Below are 16,184 nucleotides of genomic sequence, written 5' to 3' on the forward strand. Positions count from 1 at the left end.
TTTTCCAATGAGTCAGCTCTTTTCATCAGGTGGCCAAAGCATTGGAGCTTTAGTTTCAGCATCAGTCCTTCCAATGAATATTCAGGGTTGATTTCCTTTAGGATTGACTGGATTTATCTCCTTGCAATCCAAGGGATTCTCAAGAGTCTTTCACCAAACCACAGTTTGAAAACATCAATTTTTCAGTGCTTCAGCCTTCTTTATGGTCCAACTCTGATATCTATATATGACTACTGGAAAAACCATAGCTTTGACTCTATAAACCTGTCAGCAAAGGGATGTCTCTGCTTTTTAATATGCTGTCTAGATTTGTCATAGCTTTTTTCAAAGAAGCAAGCATATTTTAATTTTGTGGCTGCAGTCACCATCCTCAGTGATTTTAGAGCCCAAGAAAAGAAAAGTGCCACTGTTTCCATTTTTTCCCCATCTGTAATCCATGAAGTGATGGGACCAGATCTCAAGATCTTCATTTTTCTAACGTTGAATTTTAAGCCAACTTTTTCACTCTCCTCCTTCACCTTCATCAAGAGGCTCTTTAGTTCCTCTTCACTTTCTGTCATTAGGGTGGTATCATCTGCATATCTGAGGTTGTTGATATTTCTCTCAGCCACCTGTATTCCAGCTTGTAATTTATCCAGTCTGGCATTTCACATGATGTACTCTGCATACAGTTAAAACAACAGGGTGGCAATACACAGCTTTGATGTACTCCTTTCCCAATTTGGAACAGGTCTGTTGTCCCATGTCCAGTTCTAACTGTTGCTTCTTGACCTGCACACAGGTTTCTCAGGAGTCAGGTAAGCTGTTCTGGTATTCCCATCTCTAACATGGATGCTGTTAATGGTGTGGAAAATAATTATTTTCCTGCCTCCACAGCATTGATTTCAGGGAATATACAATATTTTAAATTTTAAGTTACATAATTTAAAAATGAATTGAAAAGAATAACTATAATTAGATCTAATATACTAAACTTAGCTGTTTGTGATGGGTAACAATAGGTCATTTCTATTTTAAATTACAACTAAATTACTATACTTTACTAGACTAACAAAAAGATGCCAGATAGCTGAATTCATTTTAGATCTCAATTTTCTTACTTTATTTCTGTGACAGGTTTTTCATGTCTAAAATATTCTCAAGCATCCTCTTACTAGATATATCTCACCCCAACGTGAAAGTTAAGAACTACTCTGCTGAAGATTACCTCTTGTAAACTTCTTCAAAGCTACTGAGACAAATCCTCAGGGCCAGTTTGCAACAGTTATACTCCCAATGATAATCTTAGCCGTAATTTCTTCTCAGAAGGAAGATCTGGTTCATATTTTGAACTTTAATTCATTTAAGTACATTCCACAGCTAGTACCTAGCATCACTGATGTCAGGGCAAAATGTATGTTAATTTTTCTCTTTGGAAACAGATAAAAGTCCATTAATCAATTTACTTTTAAGCACTTTATCAGTGATTTTAAAATAATGATTCAAATGGCAGAAAAAATGTATTTGTACACTATTAAGACACTTGAGATTTTTAAGATGATCTGGCTCTAATTTTCAATAGATATTCTTCAACTGTCCCACAGCTAAAATTCAAATACAGTAAATTAAAAAAAAAAAAAAACCCTAAAATTACACTCTACAGATGCTCTCACAAATCTTATCTATCCCACCCACCATCAATTTTAACTCCAATCATTCTCTTACCAATATATGTAATAATACTCGTGCATGCTGTAGAGCTCCAATTCGAAGCCACTTAGGAGATACTGTATCATAATTCGAAGGTTATGGTAAAGGACCCAGGTACCTAAACAGGCCAAATGCTGCCTGTGGGGCTCCTGTTTCAACAGCATAGTATGAAGGGCTGCATCAACCTTCTCTGCCTATCACAACAAAATATCATTAATATCAACTTGTTAAGGTAATGAAAGAATTACAAAAAATGTAACAGCTAAAAATAGCACACAAGCAGACAATGTAACTCTCACCACTTAAAGAATTCATACTTTAAAATGCACCTTTGGTAAGATCTACATTCAAACCTTTCATTTCTGAAAGGATAATATTTATCTAAACACTTCCTAGATTAAAAAGACATCCATTTTACAGTATAAAAATAACTGGCTTCAGATCTATAGTTATATTATCAATATGGCTGTTGCTCACATTTAAATGAAGACTAATATATTTTTATTACAATGCAAACTTACTCTAATTATAACTACAGCTCTATACCTATTTTATAATTCATTAATTATAATCATTTAAAATGTTTTTATTTAGATTACTGTTCTATTTCTTTCTGTAAATTTTTCTTTGGTATATGTAACTGTTACATTTCAATGGAAAAGAAAATTCACCATATTAAAAAATTAAGTAGTCAAATTATTGTTCTAAAGAAGTGTTTCTGAAAATCTAGTCAAGGTATATAAGTTGCTTATTTTGGAAGGGAAGGCTTCTTTTTGGCTCTTACCTCATCCTGCAAGGTAGCAAATTCTTCAAGAATATGACCGAGTTTATCTCTCTGCCGAGCCCTGTTATGTCCATGGATCTGAATAAGACTACAGAATGGCTGCAATACACAATACGATTGTTAACTGTATTTGTTAACAGTATAATTTATTAACTGTCAATATGAAATCTGCTGATACTAAAGAAAATTAACATTCCAAATTTTCAAAATCAGGTTTAAGGGAAAAAATGTTGTATATAACAATAATACCTATGCATACTTACTACAAAGGTGTTTCTTTTAAAGGAACTCAATACTAGAAATTATTAATAGCCAGAGGAAAGTGATTGTTTACAAAACTTGCTCTCATATGGCAAAAATAATTCCTTCAATCTTTAGATATTTTTTCCACATATTCAAGAGCAGTTTCTTTTCTGCTTATTTCAAGTCAAAAGCTACTGTTCAAGCCAGACACTTCTGTGTACTGCTTTAAATATACCAGAATGCCTAATAATTAGGTAATGGCTAAAACCCAGAAAACCACAATAAAGAATCTACCCGCAATGTAGGAGACCTGGGTTCAATCCCTGGGTTGAGAAGCTCCCCTGGAGGAGGGAATGCAATCCACTCCAGTATTCTTGCCTGGAGAATTCCATGGATAGACAAGCCTTGTGGGCTACAGTCCATTGGGTGGCAAAGAGTCAGACACGACTGTGTGACTAACACTTGTTCACTAAGGTTCTTTATCACTGTTTTTAATCTATTCAGTATTCTCATATAAAATACTGTAACAGTTCATGAATCAGACAACAGACAGGAATGCTCTGATTTAAGAAATATGCATTTTAAGATTCTCTAAGGATAGTAATGATTTTACATTTGTATACTTTGATAGCTATTATCTCATTTAACCAACAAGTAGTCTGTAAGAGGTATCAAAGGAGTATTAACATTTCATTTTTTTAAAGATTGGCAAGTTTATAAAAAAGTAAAGTGATCTGCCTGATAATGATAAAATGGCAGTTAATAAAAATAAAATCTGGTCTTTTATTGATTTTCCTTGCATCATACCATGCTATCTTATCCCACTTCCTCTTTACACACAAACACACATTTAGTAAACGGAACTGGTCAAAAAAGATATATAAAAAGCTTATAATTAAGAATGATTTATAATTAATTTGATCAACTATGAAGCTTTTATTTTTTTCAAATTATTTGAGATTTGAAAAAATTTATGATCTCATCTAAATTTGATAATTTTAATTTTACTATAGTCCTGCTTCTGGGTAGTTCAGCTGGTAAAGAATCCATCTGCAATGCAGGAGACCCTGGTCTGATTCCTGCGTGGGAAGATTCCCTGTAGAAGGGATAGGCTATCCACTCCAGTATTCTTGGGCTTCCTTGGTTGCTTAGACAGTAAAGAATTGGCCTGCAATGCAGGAGACCTGGGTTCCATCCCTGGATTGGAAAGATCCCCTGGAGGAGGGCATGGCAACCCACTCCAGTATTCTTGCCTAGAGAAACCCCATGAACAGAAGAGCCTGATGGGCTAGTCCATGGGGTCACAAAGAGTTGGGCACATCTGAGAGACTAAGCACAGTACGTAATCCTGCACATTAAAGCAGTACAAACATAAACGCCTGGGGATGTTACCCATATTCGTTATTTATAAGGTCAAAAGTAAAGAGTTTTTATGTCCTTTTTCAAAAAAAAAGTAAACTCCTTTCTTTTTAGATGGGGGTTATGGCTAATTCTGTTTCTGTTGTCCACAAGGGTTATGGTGAGAGGGCATCAGAAGGTGCCTCAGTATGTAACAATCTCGCAGGAAGACTACAGGTTATGAAGTTATCCACTTGAGTCTAAGAGGAGACAAAAATTTCCTACTTATTCAGGGAAAATGAGTAAGGAACATTAGATGAAAAAACAGCACAAATTAATGCTATTGAAGATTTTTCACGCCACAATCCACCACAATGATCCAAACTGAAGCTCTTACCCGAACACAGTGAGTAACAAAAGAGTCAATACAGTCCTTAGCCTGGTGATTATTATATAGGCAGCACCTGTAAAATAATGTAATATTCTTGTTATTCAAATTAAACTATTTGGCCTACAAAAAGAAGCACCGTAGATGCTACCAACACATAGGGAAGGCGGAAAAATGAGAAAATGGAAACAAATACATCATGAAGTTTAAGAGTGCTAGCATTTCACTAACTAGGCAGTATTTCACTATTTGTTAGCCACATAATAAATGTGCAATATTTCCAGTTCCTTTAGTTCTGTACTTGAACAATTAAGTGCTGGATCCAATAAGATCAACAAAGAGGGAAAATTCTAAAGCTCTACTTTTTCTAATCCTACTCTAATATTTGTTATTTTCCTACAGGTGATACCCTTGTGACCTGTACTTACAACAGTAATTATTTAAAAAATACTGTATTCATGTCAATGTATGACAAAACCCACTGCAATGTTGTGAAGTAATTAGCCTCCAACTAATAAAAATAAATGAAAAAAAAAAAAAAAAAAACAGGTTAAACAAAATTAGCAAAAAAAATAAAAATAAAAAATAAAATAAAATAAAAAATACTGTATAGAATCTGATTTTTTTCAAGATATACCCACATTTCCAATCACTGGCCAAAATTACCACCTTGACATCCTGCTAGCACCTCACTGTCTATCCTCACAAACCAGTGTCCCTGTGGTGCTCCTTATCTCAGTTAAAAGCATCACTTAACTGAGAAAGGCTTTCCTGTTTAGTCTGGGAAGATCTGTTACCTGCCTGGCCCTGGAGGAAATACAAGAGTTGAAGAGATGGAAAGTGTTTTTCCCCCCTTTTCCTGAGGTAGGAGGGCAGCAGCCTTTGCTCCTAAGGAGACAGGAAGGAGGAAACACTTTCCTTGGTGCACCGAAAGGAGCTGACAACTTGCTATTCCTAAGTGTTCGCCATAACTGAGCAATCTGACCAGAACCTCAGAGATAAAACAGAATCATGACCATGTGACAGAAAATGACACAGCAGGCAGCAGCCAGAAGAAAGAAAAGGCAGGACACCTGAAACAGGTGGCAGCGAAAGAGAAGTGCTGGAAGGTCCAAGGTAAGAAAATTGCTTAAGATGACAAAAACAAAGCACTTAAAAAAAAGGGACTTTCTGGATCCGAAAATTAGGATTTCTTAAGTTAAAAAAGTTAGTATGTGAAAGGATGCTCACAACAGCCTTGAGGATCAAGAGAATAACTTTCTTACAACACAGCAAAAATAGATGTCATGAGGAATACAGAGGAAAAAATCTACAAGACAGAGTATGCAAAAGAGCTCTTTTAAAAGAAAAGAACAACAACAACAAAAATAATAAAAGAAAAGAACAAGACCAAAAGAAAGCAGGAGTCGCAATACTCATATCAGATAAAATACTTTAAAATAAAGGCTGTGAAAAGAGACAAAGGAGGACACTACATAATGATCAAATGTTCAATCCAAGAAGAAGATATAACAATTATAAATATATATGCACCCAACATAGGAGCACTGCAATATGTAAGGCAATTGCTAACAAGTATGAAAGGGGAAATGAACAATAACACAATAATAGTGGGTGACTTTAATATCCCACTCACACCTATGGATAGATCAACTAAACAGAAAATTAACAAGGAAATACAAACTTTAAATGACACAATGGACCAGCTAGACCTAATTGATATCTATAGGACATTTCACCACAAAACAATCAATTTCAACTTTTCCCCAAGTGCACATGGAACCTTCTCCAGGACAGATCACATCCTAGGCCACAAATCTAGCCTTGGGAAATTCAAAAACATTGAAATCATTCCAGTCATCTTTTCTGACCACAATGCAGTAAAATTAGATTTCAATTACAGAAAAAAACTATTAAAAATTCAAACATATGGAGGCTAAATAACATGCTTCTGAATAACAAATTATAGAAGAAATCAAAAAAGAAATCAAAATATGCATAGAACGAATGAAAATGAAAACACAACAACCCAAAACCTATGGGACACTGTAAAAGCAGTGCTAAGGGGAAGGTTCATAGCAATACAGGCTTACCTCAAGAAAAAAGAAGAAAGTCAAATAAATAACCTAACTCTACACCTAAAGCAACTAGAGAAGGAAGAAATGAAGAACCCCAGGGTTAGTAGAAGGAAAGAAATCTTAAAAATTAGGACAGAAATAAATGCAAAAGAAACAAAAGAGACCATAGCAAAAATCAACAAAGCTAAAAGCTGGTTTTTTGAAAAGATAAGTAAAATTGACAAACTGTTAGCCAGATTCATCAAGAAACAAAGGGAGAAGAATCAAATCAACAAAATTAGAAATGAAAATGGAGAGATCACAACAGACAACACTGAAATACAAAGGATCATAAGAGACTACTACCAGCAGCTATATGCCAATAAAATGGACTACTTGGAAGAAATGGACAAATTCTCAGAAAAGTATAACTTTCCAAAACTGAACCAGGAAGAAATAGTCTTAACAGACCCATCACAAGCAAGGAAATCGAAACTGTAATCAGAAATCTTCCAGCAAACAAAAGCCCAGGACCAGATGGCTTCACAGCTGAATTCTACCAAAAATTTAGAGAAGAGCTAACACCTATCTTACTCAAACTCTTCCAGAGAATTGCAGAAGAAGGTAAACTTCCAAACTCATTCTATGAGGCCACCATCACCTTAATTCCAAACCCAGACAAAGATGCCACCAAAAAAGAAAACTACAGGCTAATATCACGGATGCAAAAATCCTTAACAAAATTCTAGCAAACAGAATCCAACAACATATTAAAAAGATCATACATCATGACCAAGTGGGCTTTATCCCAGGAATGCAAGGATTCCTTACTATCTGCAAATCAATCATGTAATACACCACATTAACAAATTGAAAGATAAAAACCATATGATTATCTCAATAGATGCAGAAAAAGCGTTTGACAAAATTCAACATCCATTTATGATAAAAACTCTCCAGAAAGCAGGCATAGAAGGAACATACCTCAACATAATAAAAGCTATATATGACAAACCCACAGCAAACATTATCCTCAATGATGAAAAATTGAAAGCATTTCCCCTAAAGTCAGGAACAAGACAAGGGTGCCCACTCTCACCACTACTGTTCAACATAGTCTTGGAAGTGTTGGCCACAGCAGAGCAGAAAAAGAAATAAAAGGAATCCAGATAGGAAAAGAAGAGGTAAAACTGTTTGCAGACGACATGATCCTCTACATAGAAAACCCTAAAGACTCTACCAGAAAATTACTAGAGCTAATCAATGAATATAGTAAAGTTGCAGGATATAAAATTAACACACAGAAATCCCTTGCATTCCTATACACTAACAATGAGAAAACAGAAAGAGAAATTAAGGAAACAATACCATTCACCAATGCAACAAAAAGAATAAAATACTTAGGAGTATGTCTACCTAAAGAAACAAAAGACCTATATATAGAAAACTATAAAACACTGATGAAAGAAATCAAAGAGGACACAAACAGATGGAGAAATATACCATGTTCATGGATTGGAAGAATCAGTATTGTGAAAATGAGTATACTACCCAAAACAATCTACAGATTCAATGCAATCCCTATCAATGGTATTTTTCACAGAACTAGAACAAGTAATTTCACAATTTGTATGGAAATACAAAAAACCTTGAATAGCCAAAGCAATCTTGAGAAAGAAGAATGGAACTGGAGGAATCAACCTGCTTGACTTCAGGCTCTACTACAAAGCCACAGTCATCCAGACAGTATGGTACTGGCACAAAGACAGAAATATAGATCAATGGAACAAAATAGAAAGCCCAGAGATAAATCCACGAACCTATGGACACCTTATCTTTGACAAAGGAGGCAAGGATATACAATGGAAAAAAGACAACCTCTTTAACAAGTGGTGCTGGGAAAACTGGTCAACCACTTGCAAAAGAATGAAACTAGAACACCTTCTAACACCATACACAAAAATAAACTCAAAATAGATCAAAGATCTAAATGTAAGACCAGAAACTATAAAACTCCTAGAGGAGAACATAGGCAAAACACTCTCCGACATGAATCACAGCAGGATCCTTTATGACCCACCTCCAAGAATATTGGAAACAAAAGCAAAACTAAACAAATGGGACCTAATTAAACTTAAAAGCTTTTGCACAACAAAGGAAACTATAAACAAGGTGAAAAGACAGCCTTCAGAATGGGAGGAAATAATAGCAAACAAAGAAACAAAGGATTAATCTCAAAAATATACAAGCAACTCCTGCAGCTCAATTCCAGAAAAATAAATGACCCAATCAAAAAATGGGCCAAAGAACTAAACAGACATTTCTCCAAAGAAGACATACAGATGGCTAAGAAACACAGGAAAAGATGCTCAACATCACTCATCATCAGAGAAATGGAAATCAAAATCACAATGAGGTACCATTACACGCCAGTCAGAATGGCTGATATCCAAAAGTCTACAAGCAATAAATGCTGGAGAGGGTGTGGAGAAAAGGGAACCTCATACACTGTTGGTGGGAATGCAAACTAGTACAGCCACTATGGAGAACAGTGTGGAGATTCCTTAAAAAACTGGAAATAGAACTGCCATATTACCCAGCAATCCGACTCCTGGGCACAGACACCAAGGAAACCATATCTGAAAGGGACACGTGTACCCCAATGTTCACCGCAGCACTGTTTATAATAGCCAGGACATGGAAGCAACCTAGATGCCTATCAGCAGACGAATGGATAAAAAAGCTATGGTACATATACACAATGGAATAATACTCAGCCATTAAAAAGAATACATTTGAATCGGTTCTAATGAGATAGATGAAACTGGAGCCCATTATACAGAGTAAAGTAAGCCAGAAAGATAAACATCAATACAGTATACTGAGGCATATATATGGAATTTAGAAAGATGGTAACGATAACCCTATATGCAAGACAGAAAAAGAGACACAGATGTATAGCACAGACTTTGGACTCTGTGGGAGATGGCGAGGGTGGGATGATCTGAGAGAATAGCATTGAAACACGTATATTATCAAGTGTGAAACAGATCGGCAGCCCAGGTTGGATGCATGAGACAAGTGCTCAGGGCTGGTGCACTGGAAAGACCCAGAGGGATGGGATGGGGAGGGAGGTGGGAGGGGGGATCAGGATGGGGAACACATGTAAATCAATGGCTGATTCATGTCAATGTATGGCAAAAACCACTACAATATTGTAATTAGCCTCCAACTAATAAAAATAAATGGAAAAAAGAAAAAAAAATAAAAGAACAAGAAACAGATGACTACCTTCCAATAAACTCTGCTATACACACAGCTGATTCTCAGTATTTGTGAGAATTATGTTCTATAAACTTGCTGTGGATGCTGAAATAGAGAATACTGAAACACTGCTGCTAGGATAAAACACAGGATTAGGTTCCTCCAGCCTCTGGTCCCAATGTTTTAATCAATTGATCAATGTTTAACCTTAGTTTATGTGTGTTTCTTTTTAAAGACACTATATATAAAGTACACTGCTGATTGATTAGCAAAGAACTTACGCCTGAGTAAATCTTATCCAACACACAATCTTTCTGTAAGGCACACCACAGCCTTCTTGTGCCAGGAACACTAGACAGCATATCACTACAACTCAGAGGCCATGAAACTACAAAATCACCAACAAAAAGCAGAAAAACTAGGGCAAATAAATAGAGTTTACACTATAAGGCACAAGAAGGTACAGAGTTGTCTTGTTTGACTTCAGTGTTGCGTGACTTGCATATTAACAAATATAGAATCTGCAAATAATGAGGATCATACTGTATAATTAAATCTAAATGAACAACGCTAAGTGTGACAATGTGGAATCTAAGTGTTAAAGATTATTAAATAGAGAAGACAAAACACAATAAAGATGTAGACACTTATTTCACATATATTATATTGTCAAAAATTTAAGTCTGATAATGCCTAGACTATGCGGCACCTGGAATCCTTACACACTGTTGGCTGGCATACACAATTCATTGAATTAGTTTTGAAAGCAATTTCACAAAACTAGTAAAGCTGAATATGCATTTGCCTATGATAAGCAATTAATTTTATTTTTTATGTGCAAAAGGAGTCATAATTCAAAGATGTTCACTACCGCACTGATGATAATGGTGATAAATTAGAAATAAGGTATATTTTCAACTGCAGAGAAGCAACAAAATAAACTTCAGTACAAAGTATGGATTTTAACAAAATATATTTGTTGGATAAACTTGGTCAATTTCAACATTCTAATGTTGAAGGAAAAAATCATGTTGCAAAAGGATATACACACACACACACAGAGACATACACACTGTGACAAAGTTTATGTGAAGTTTAAAACCATAAAATAAGCTGATGTTATTTAGGGACACATATATTTCGGGGCAGGAAGAGAAGGGGACGACAGAGGATGAGAGGGCTGGATGGCATCACCGACTCGATGGGTATGCGTTTGGGGAGACTCCGGGAGTTGGTGATGGACAGGGAGGCCTGGTGTGCTGCGATTCATGGGGTTGCAAAGAGTCGGACACGACTGAGTGACTGAACTGAACTGAACTGATATTTGGGGAAAGTGTACAAGTAGTCATAAAAGTGAGACACATAAACTGTAATGTAGTGGAATCTGAAATATAGTCATTGGTTCTCAATGTAGCCTAGGTTTCCCTGGTGAGATGCTTTTGAGGGGAACACAAGGTTATAACTACTTTCATAATAATATTCACACTGATTTGCCAAAAGCACTCATTCTCTCGTAACTGTACAATGGCTTTTCCAGAGGCTACATGGCAAGCAATACTACAACAGACTGAAAACAGAGCAGGTTAAAGTCATTCAGTTATATTCTAAGACAGACTTGAAAGATAGTTGCAAAAATGTAAAACAATTACACTTGTCTCATTAATTTTAATTAATAAGTTATTTCCCATATTTATGTTAATATGATTTATAAATGTTATATATGTTTATTAACATGTAATGAGTTTACTGTTTTTCAAAAAGAATAAACGTTTTTAAAGTATTGTTTTAGTTTCTAAAATAGTAGGTATCAATAAATAGGCCCCATATAAACAAAAGCTGTTCGGGTCCTTAAAATCTTTTAAGAACGTAAATACGAAAACAGTTGAGAACTGCTACCTTAGATGTAACTCTAATAAATGAATCCATTAATATTACCTTGCTCCTTGATACCTAGAGCTCAGTCTTACCCCTGAGACCTTGCAGTTATTGTTTACTGTCAGTAAGCTTCATCCTCTGATTTTGCGTAGCTCATTCTTAGCATATTCACATATATCACCACTTCCAAGAGACTTTTCACAACTATCCCATTTATGAGAACTATCTTATCTTTCTATACAGTACTTATGACCTGACCTTATATATTTGTTCACAATTTAGTCTTTCCCATTAGAAGGTAAGCTCCTTGTCACCAGGTGTGTCCTTTTCTCTAGAACGTAGAAAGGTGTCTGACAACATTAGACACCAAATAAGGGAATTAATAAAATTTACCAATTAATATATTGTTTGTATGAGTGTAATAATATATCAATAATTCATACACTGAGTGTAATGTATGAGTAATTCATACACTGAGTAATACATTTGAGCGTTTATGAAATACTTAATTTTACCAATGACCTTATCAGTAATGGAATTTATAAAAACAAAATTAATAAAAACTTTGCTTAAAATAGATGGTGGTACAGGTGTCTGTCAATTCATATTCTGAATATATGATACATTTAATCACAGAAATTTAAAAGTAATTTTTACTGATCTCTATATGCAGAGCACACCATATTACATTGAAAACTCTTGATTCTACAAAAAAAAAAACCTGTTAGAACTAATACAGGAATTCAGTAAAGTTGCAGGATACAAACTCAATATACAAAACTGTCACACTGAACTATCAGAAACAGAAACTAAGAAAACGATTCCATTTACAGTAGCATCAAACAGAGTAGGAACATCTAGGAATAAATTCAACCAAGGAGGTGAAAGACCTGCACACTGCAAACTATAAGACACTGATAAAAGACACTGAAGAAGATACAAATAAATGGAAAAATATTCTAAGCACATGGATTGGAAGAATTAATATTGTTAAAATAGCCAAACTACTTAAAGTGATCTATAGATTCAATGTAATTCTTATCAAAATTCAAACAGCATTTTACAAATTTTGATGTGACAAAAGATTAAGGAAAAAATCTTCAATGTCTATCACAAAGGATTAACCTCTCATAATATACAAGGATTTGTTACAAACTTTCTGAAAAAGTAAACCATTTAATAAAAGTCCATGGGTAAAGGATAAAAAAAGGCAATTCATAGAAAAACCATTCCAAATGTCCAATGAACATCATATTAAGTGTTCAAATTAAACTGACAATGAGATATCATACGCACTGGAAAAAATTAAAGAATGATAACACCTACTACTGCTGGTCAAGATAAAGGAAAATTGTACTCTCTTACATTCCTAGTAGAAATATAAACTGTTAAATCTTTCAGAATACAATCTAATACATATATCAAAATTAAAACTATACATGCCCCCCCAGTCATTTCTATAAAATACATGCATATTATGAAACATTTGGCAGCCATTAAAAAGAATTAACTATGTACTTTGAGATACAAAGTCATGATTACTTTTGAGTAGAAAAATTATAAATATTTTAAAATTAAAACTTTTGATTTAAAAAATCCATAAAAAATAATTAAACGTTCATGATAAAAATAGACTATTTAATGTGATCCCATATATATAAATATATCTTATACACAAACAGTTTCAGTTATTTAAAATCCTAAAAAATGATGCTGTCAAAGCGAGGCACTCAATATGTCAGCAAATTTGAAAAACTCAGCAGTGGTCACAGAATTGCAAAGGTTGGATTTCACTCCAATCCTAAAGAAGGGCAATGCCAAGGAATGTTCAAACTACTATACAACTGCATTCATTTCACATGCTAGCAAGGTTATGCTTAAAATCCTTCAAGCTAGGCCTCAGCAGTATGTGAACTGAGAACTTCTACACATACAAGCTGGGTTTAGAAAAGGCAGAGGAACCAGAGATTATATTGCCAACATTTGTAGAATCATAAAGAAAGCAAGGGGATTCCAGAAAAACAACTACTTCTTCTTTATTGATTACACTAAAGCCTTTGACTGTGTGGATCACAATTAACTGTGGAAAATTCTGAAAGAGATGGGGATATCAGACCACCTTACCTGTCTCCTGAGAAACCAGTATGAGGGTCAAAAAGCAAGAGTTACAACCATACAAGGAACAATGAACTGGTTCAAAATTGGAAAAGGAATACAAGGTTGTATAGGGTCATCCTGCTTATTTAACTTATACGCAGAGTACTTCACTGGGCTGGATTAATCATAAAACTGGTATCAAGACTGCTGGGAGAAATATCAACAACCTGAAATATGCAGATAATATCACTTATATGGTAGAAAGTGAAAAGAAACTAAAGAGCCTCTGGGTGAAAGTGCAAGAGGACAGTGAAAAGGCTGGCATAAAACTCAACATTAAAAACCTAAGATCATGGCGTCCAATCCCATCACTTCATGGCAAATAAAAGGGGCAAGAGTGGAAACAGTGACAGATTCTCTTGGGCTCCAAAATCACTGCCAACGGTGACAGCCATGAAATGAAAAGATGCATGCTCCTTGGAAGGGAAAGCTATGAAAAACCTCGACAGCGCCCTAAAAAGCAGACACATCACTTTGCTGACAAAAGTCCATATAATCAAAGCTATGGTTTTTTACCAGTAGTCATGTACAGATGTGAGAACTGGACCATAAACAAGTCTGATGCTTTCAATTGTTGTGCTGGAGAAGACTCCTGAGAGTCCCTTGGACTGCAAGGAGATAAAACTTGTCAAGCCTAAAGGAAATCAACCCTGAATATGCACTGGAAGAACTGTTGCTGAAACTGAAGCTCTAATACTTTGGCCACTTGATGGGAAAAGCTGACTCACTGGAAAAGACCCTGATGCTGGGAAAGACTGGAGGCAAAGAGAGAAGGGGACGGCAAAGGATGAGATGGTTAGATGGCATCACCGACTCAATGGACACGAATCTGAGCACACTCCAGGAGATAACGGAGGATAGAGGAACTAAGCGTGCCACAGTTCATCCTGTCGCGAAGTCAAACAGGACCCCGAGACTGAACAGCAACAGCCAGCTGTGAAGCACACCACTACACGGCTTTCTTCCTTTTCGTGCCCACCTGCCTACAAGCCTGAAAGTTCTCCTGGAATTATCTTCTAAATTACACTGGCATGAATCTTTGTGTCAGGATCACCTTCTGGAGAACCAACCTAAAACAGGAAGCTACCAGAGTTCTATGTGAAATGTGGCACAATTTATTCAACAAATTGAATGCTGAACCACCAACAGTCCTTAAAATATGTGATTTCATACACTATATCTTAACAAATGCTGGTTTCTTTCCTAAGAAATAACATCTCCTTTCTTCTTTTCTCAAGGGAAATGTCAATAAAGTTGGCGTTCTTTTCCACAAGGCCAATTCAAACAATCCTTTCCAGCTTTTTATGGTGGCATAATTTTGGGGAAATGACTCTACCAGAATATAATTAAAGATCAATTATCAGCATTTTCTATTTCTATCTAGACTCAAGATTATTGAGAGGAAATCTTATCTTTTTATAATTATTTCCCAAAGTGTCTACTTAGCACAGTGCTTTGCACACAATAAGGGTCAATACAACTTGCTGAATTCCTGACAAGTCCTTGTAAACTTTTCTTCTCATACTGGACCCAGTATCAACTTCAAACAACCTCAATTTAAATTTAAATAACATGTGGCAGAAATCAATTAATTTTAACGATAAGTTATTTTTTTTACATGGAGACTTGAATCCAACAGTTTTTATATCTTTGCCATATAGGAGCACAGAGAACTTGGGCTTTTAAGGAACACACAGGCTGTACAAAACAATGTCCTGTGATACTCACTTTGGGGAGAGCACCGGAGGACTGACAAAAGACCGAAGCGCATCTTTCACCATGTCTTGCATGAGATGGATTCCAAAGACCTTTTTGTTATCCACCAGGAAAGTGGTCTTAAAACAAATGTTATATATATTAGTAATGCTGTCACAATCTTGACATATTGTACATGTATTTCCCATTACCGTGACATAAGCATACTTCTTTTAAATGTCACAGAATACAAGAGATTAAAATGTAAAAAGCTGGTAGAAAATTTTTTATAAATCACTGCTTCCATGATGGGTACTACTTAATCCCTATTTAAGAGTATTTTGATGCAGGAGAAGAAATGCACGAAAAAAATCTCTCAAGTCAAGGGTAGTAATATTGAACTAGTGAAAATGAAATGACATGTCCGAATATGTCAAATGAGCCAACATACAAGAAAAGGTTTCATAAATTATGAAGTATTTAATGACTATAAATATCAAGCCAGTTGATAACCTATCTCAAATAAACACTTTGGAATACATAAAAACTTTCTGAAACTGAAAGAAATATATCTAAAATAATGAATTATTAAATTAAAATACATTGTTATTTACAATAATATTATTATTATTTACAATCCCAGAAAGTCTGATATATTTTCATTTTTACTCAATTCAAAATACAGTCATAATAA

General features: G+C 35.1%; 1 protein-coding gene across 5 annotated transcripts in view; it reads right to left on the reverse strand.

The window, feature by feature from the left end:
• Positions 1-16,184, reverse strand: part of NAA35 (N-alpha-acetyltransferase 35, NatC auxiliary subunit) — a 94,674-nt gene that overhangs the window by 11,730 nt on the left and 66,760 nt on the right. For all 5 annotated transcript variants that reach the window (XM_043927370.1, XM_043927373.1, XM_043927371.1 and 2 more), the window contains 4 exons: positions 15,524-15,630; positions 4,452-4,518; positions 2,474-2,572; positions 1,705-1,883 (listed from right to left, as the gene is read on the reverse strand). In XM_043927370.1, the coding sequence (XP_043783305.1) occupies positions 1,705-1,883; positions 2,474-2,572; positions 4,452-4,518; positions 15,524-15,630 (452 nt within the window). The remainder of the gene's footprint in view (positions 1-1,704; positions 1,884-2,473; positions 2,573-4,451; positions 4,519-15,523; positions 15,631-16,184) is intronic.

The sequence above is a fragment of the Cervus elaphus genome, chromosome 16 (assembly GCF_910594005.1).
Source record: "Cervus elaphus chromosome 16, mCerEla1.1, whole genome shotgun sequence".
Taxonomy (NCBI): domain Eukaryota; kingdom Metazoa; phylum Chordata; class Mammalia; order Artiodactyla; family Cervidae; genus Cervus; species Cervus elaphus.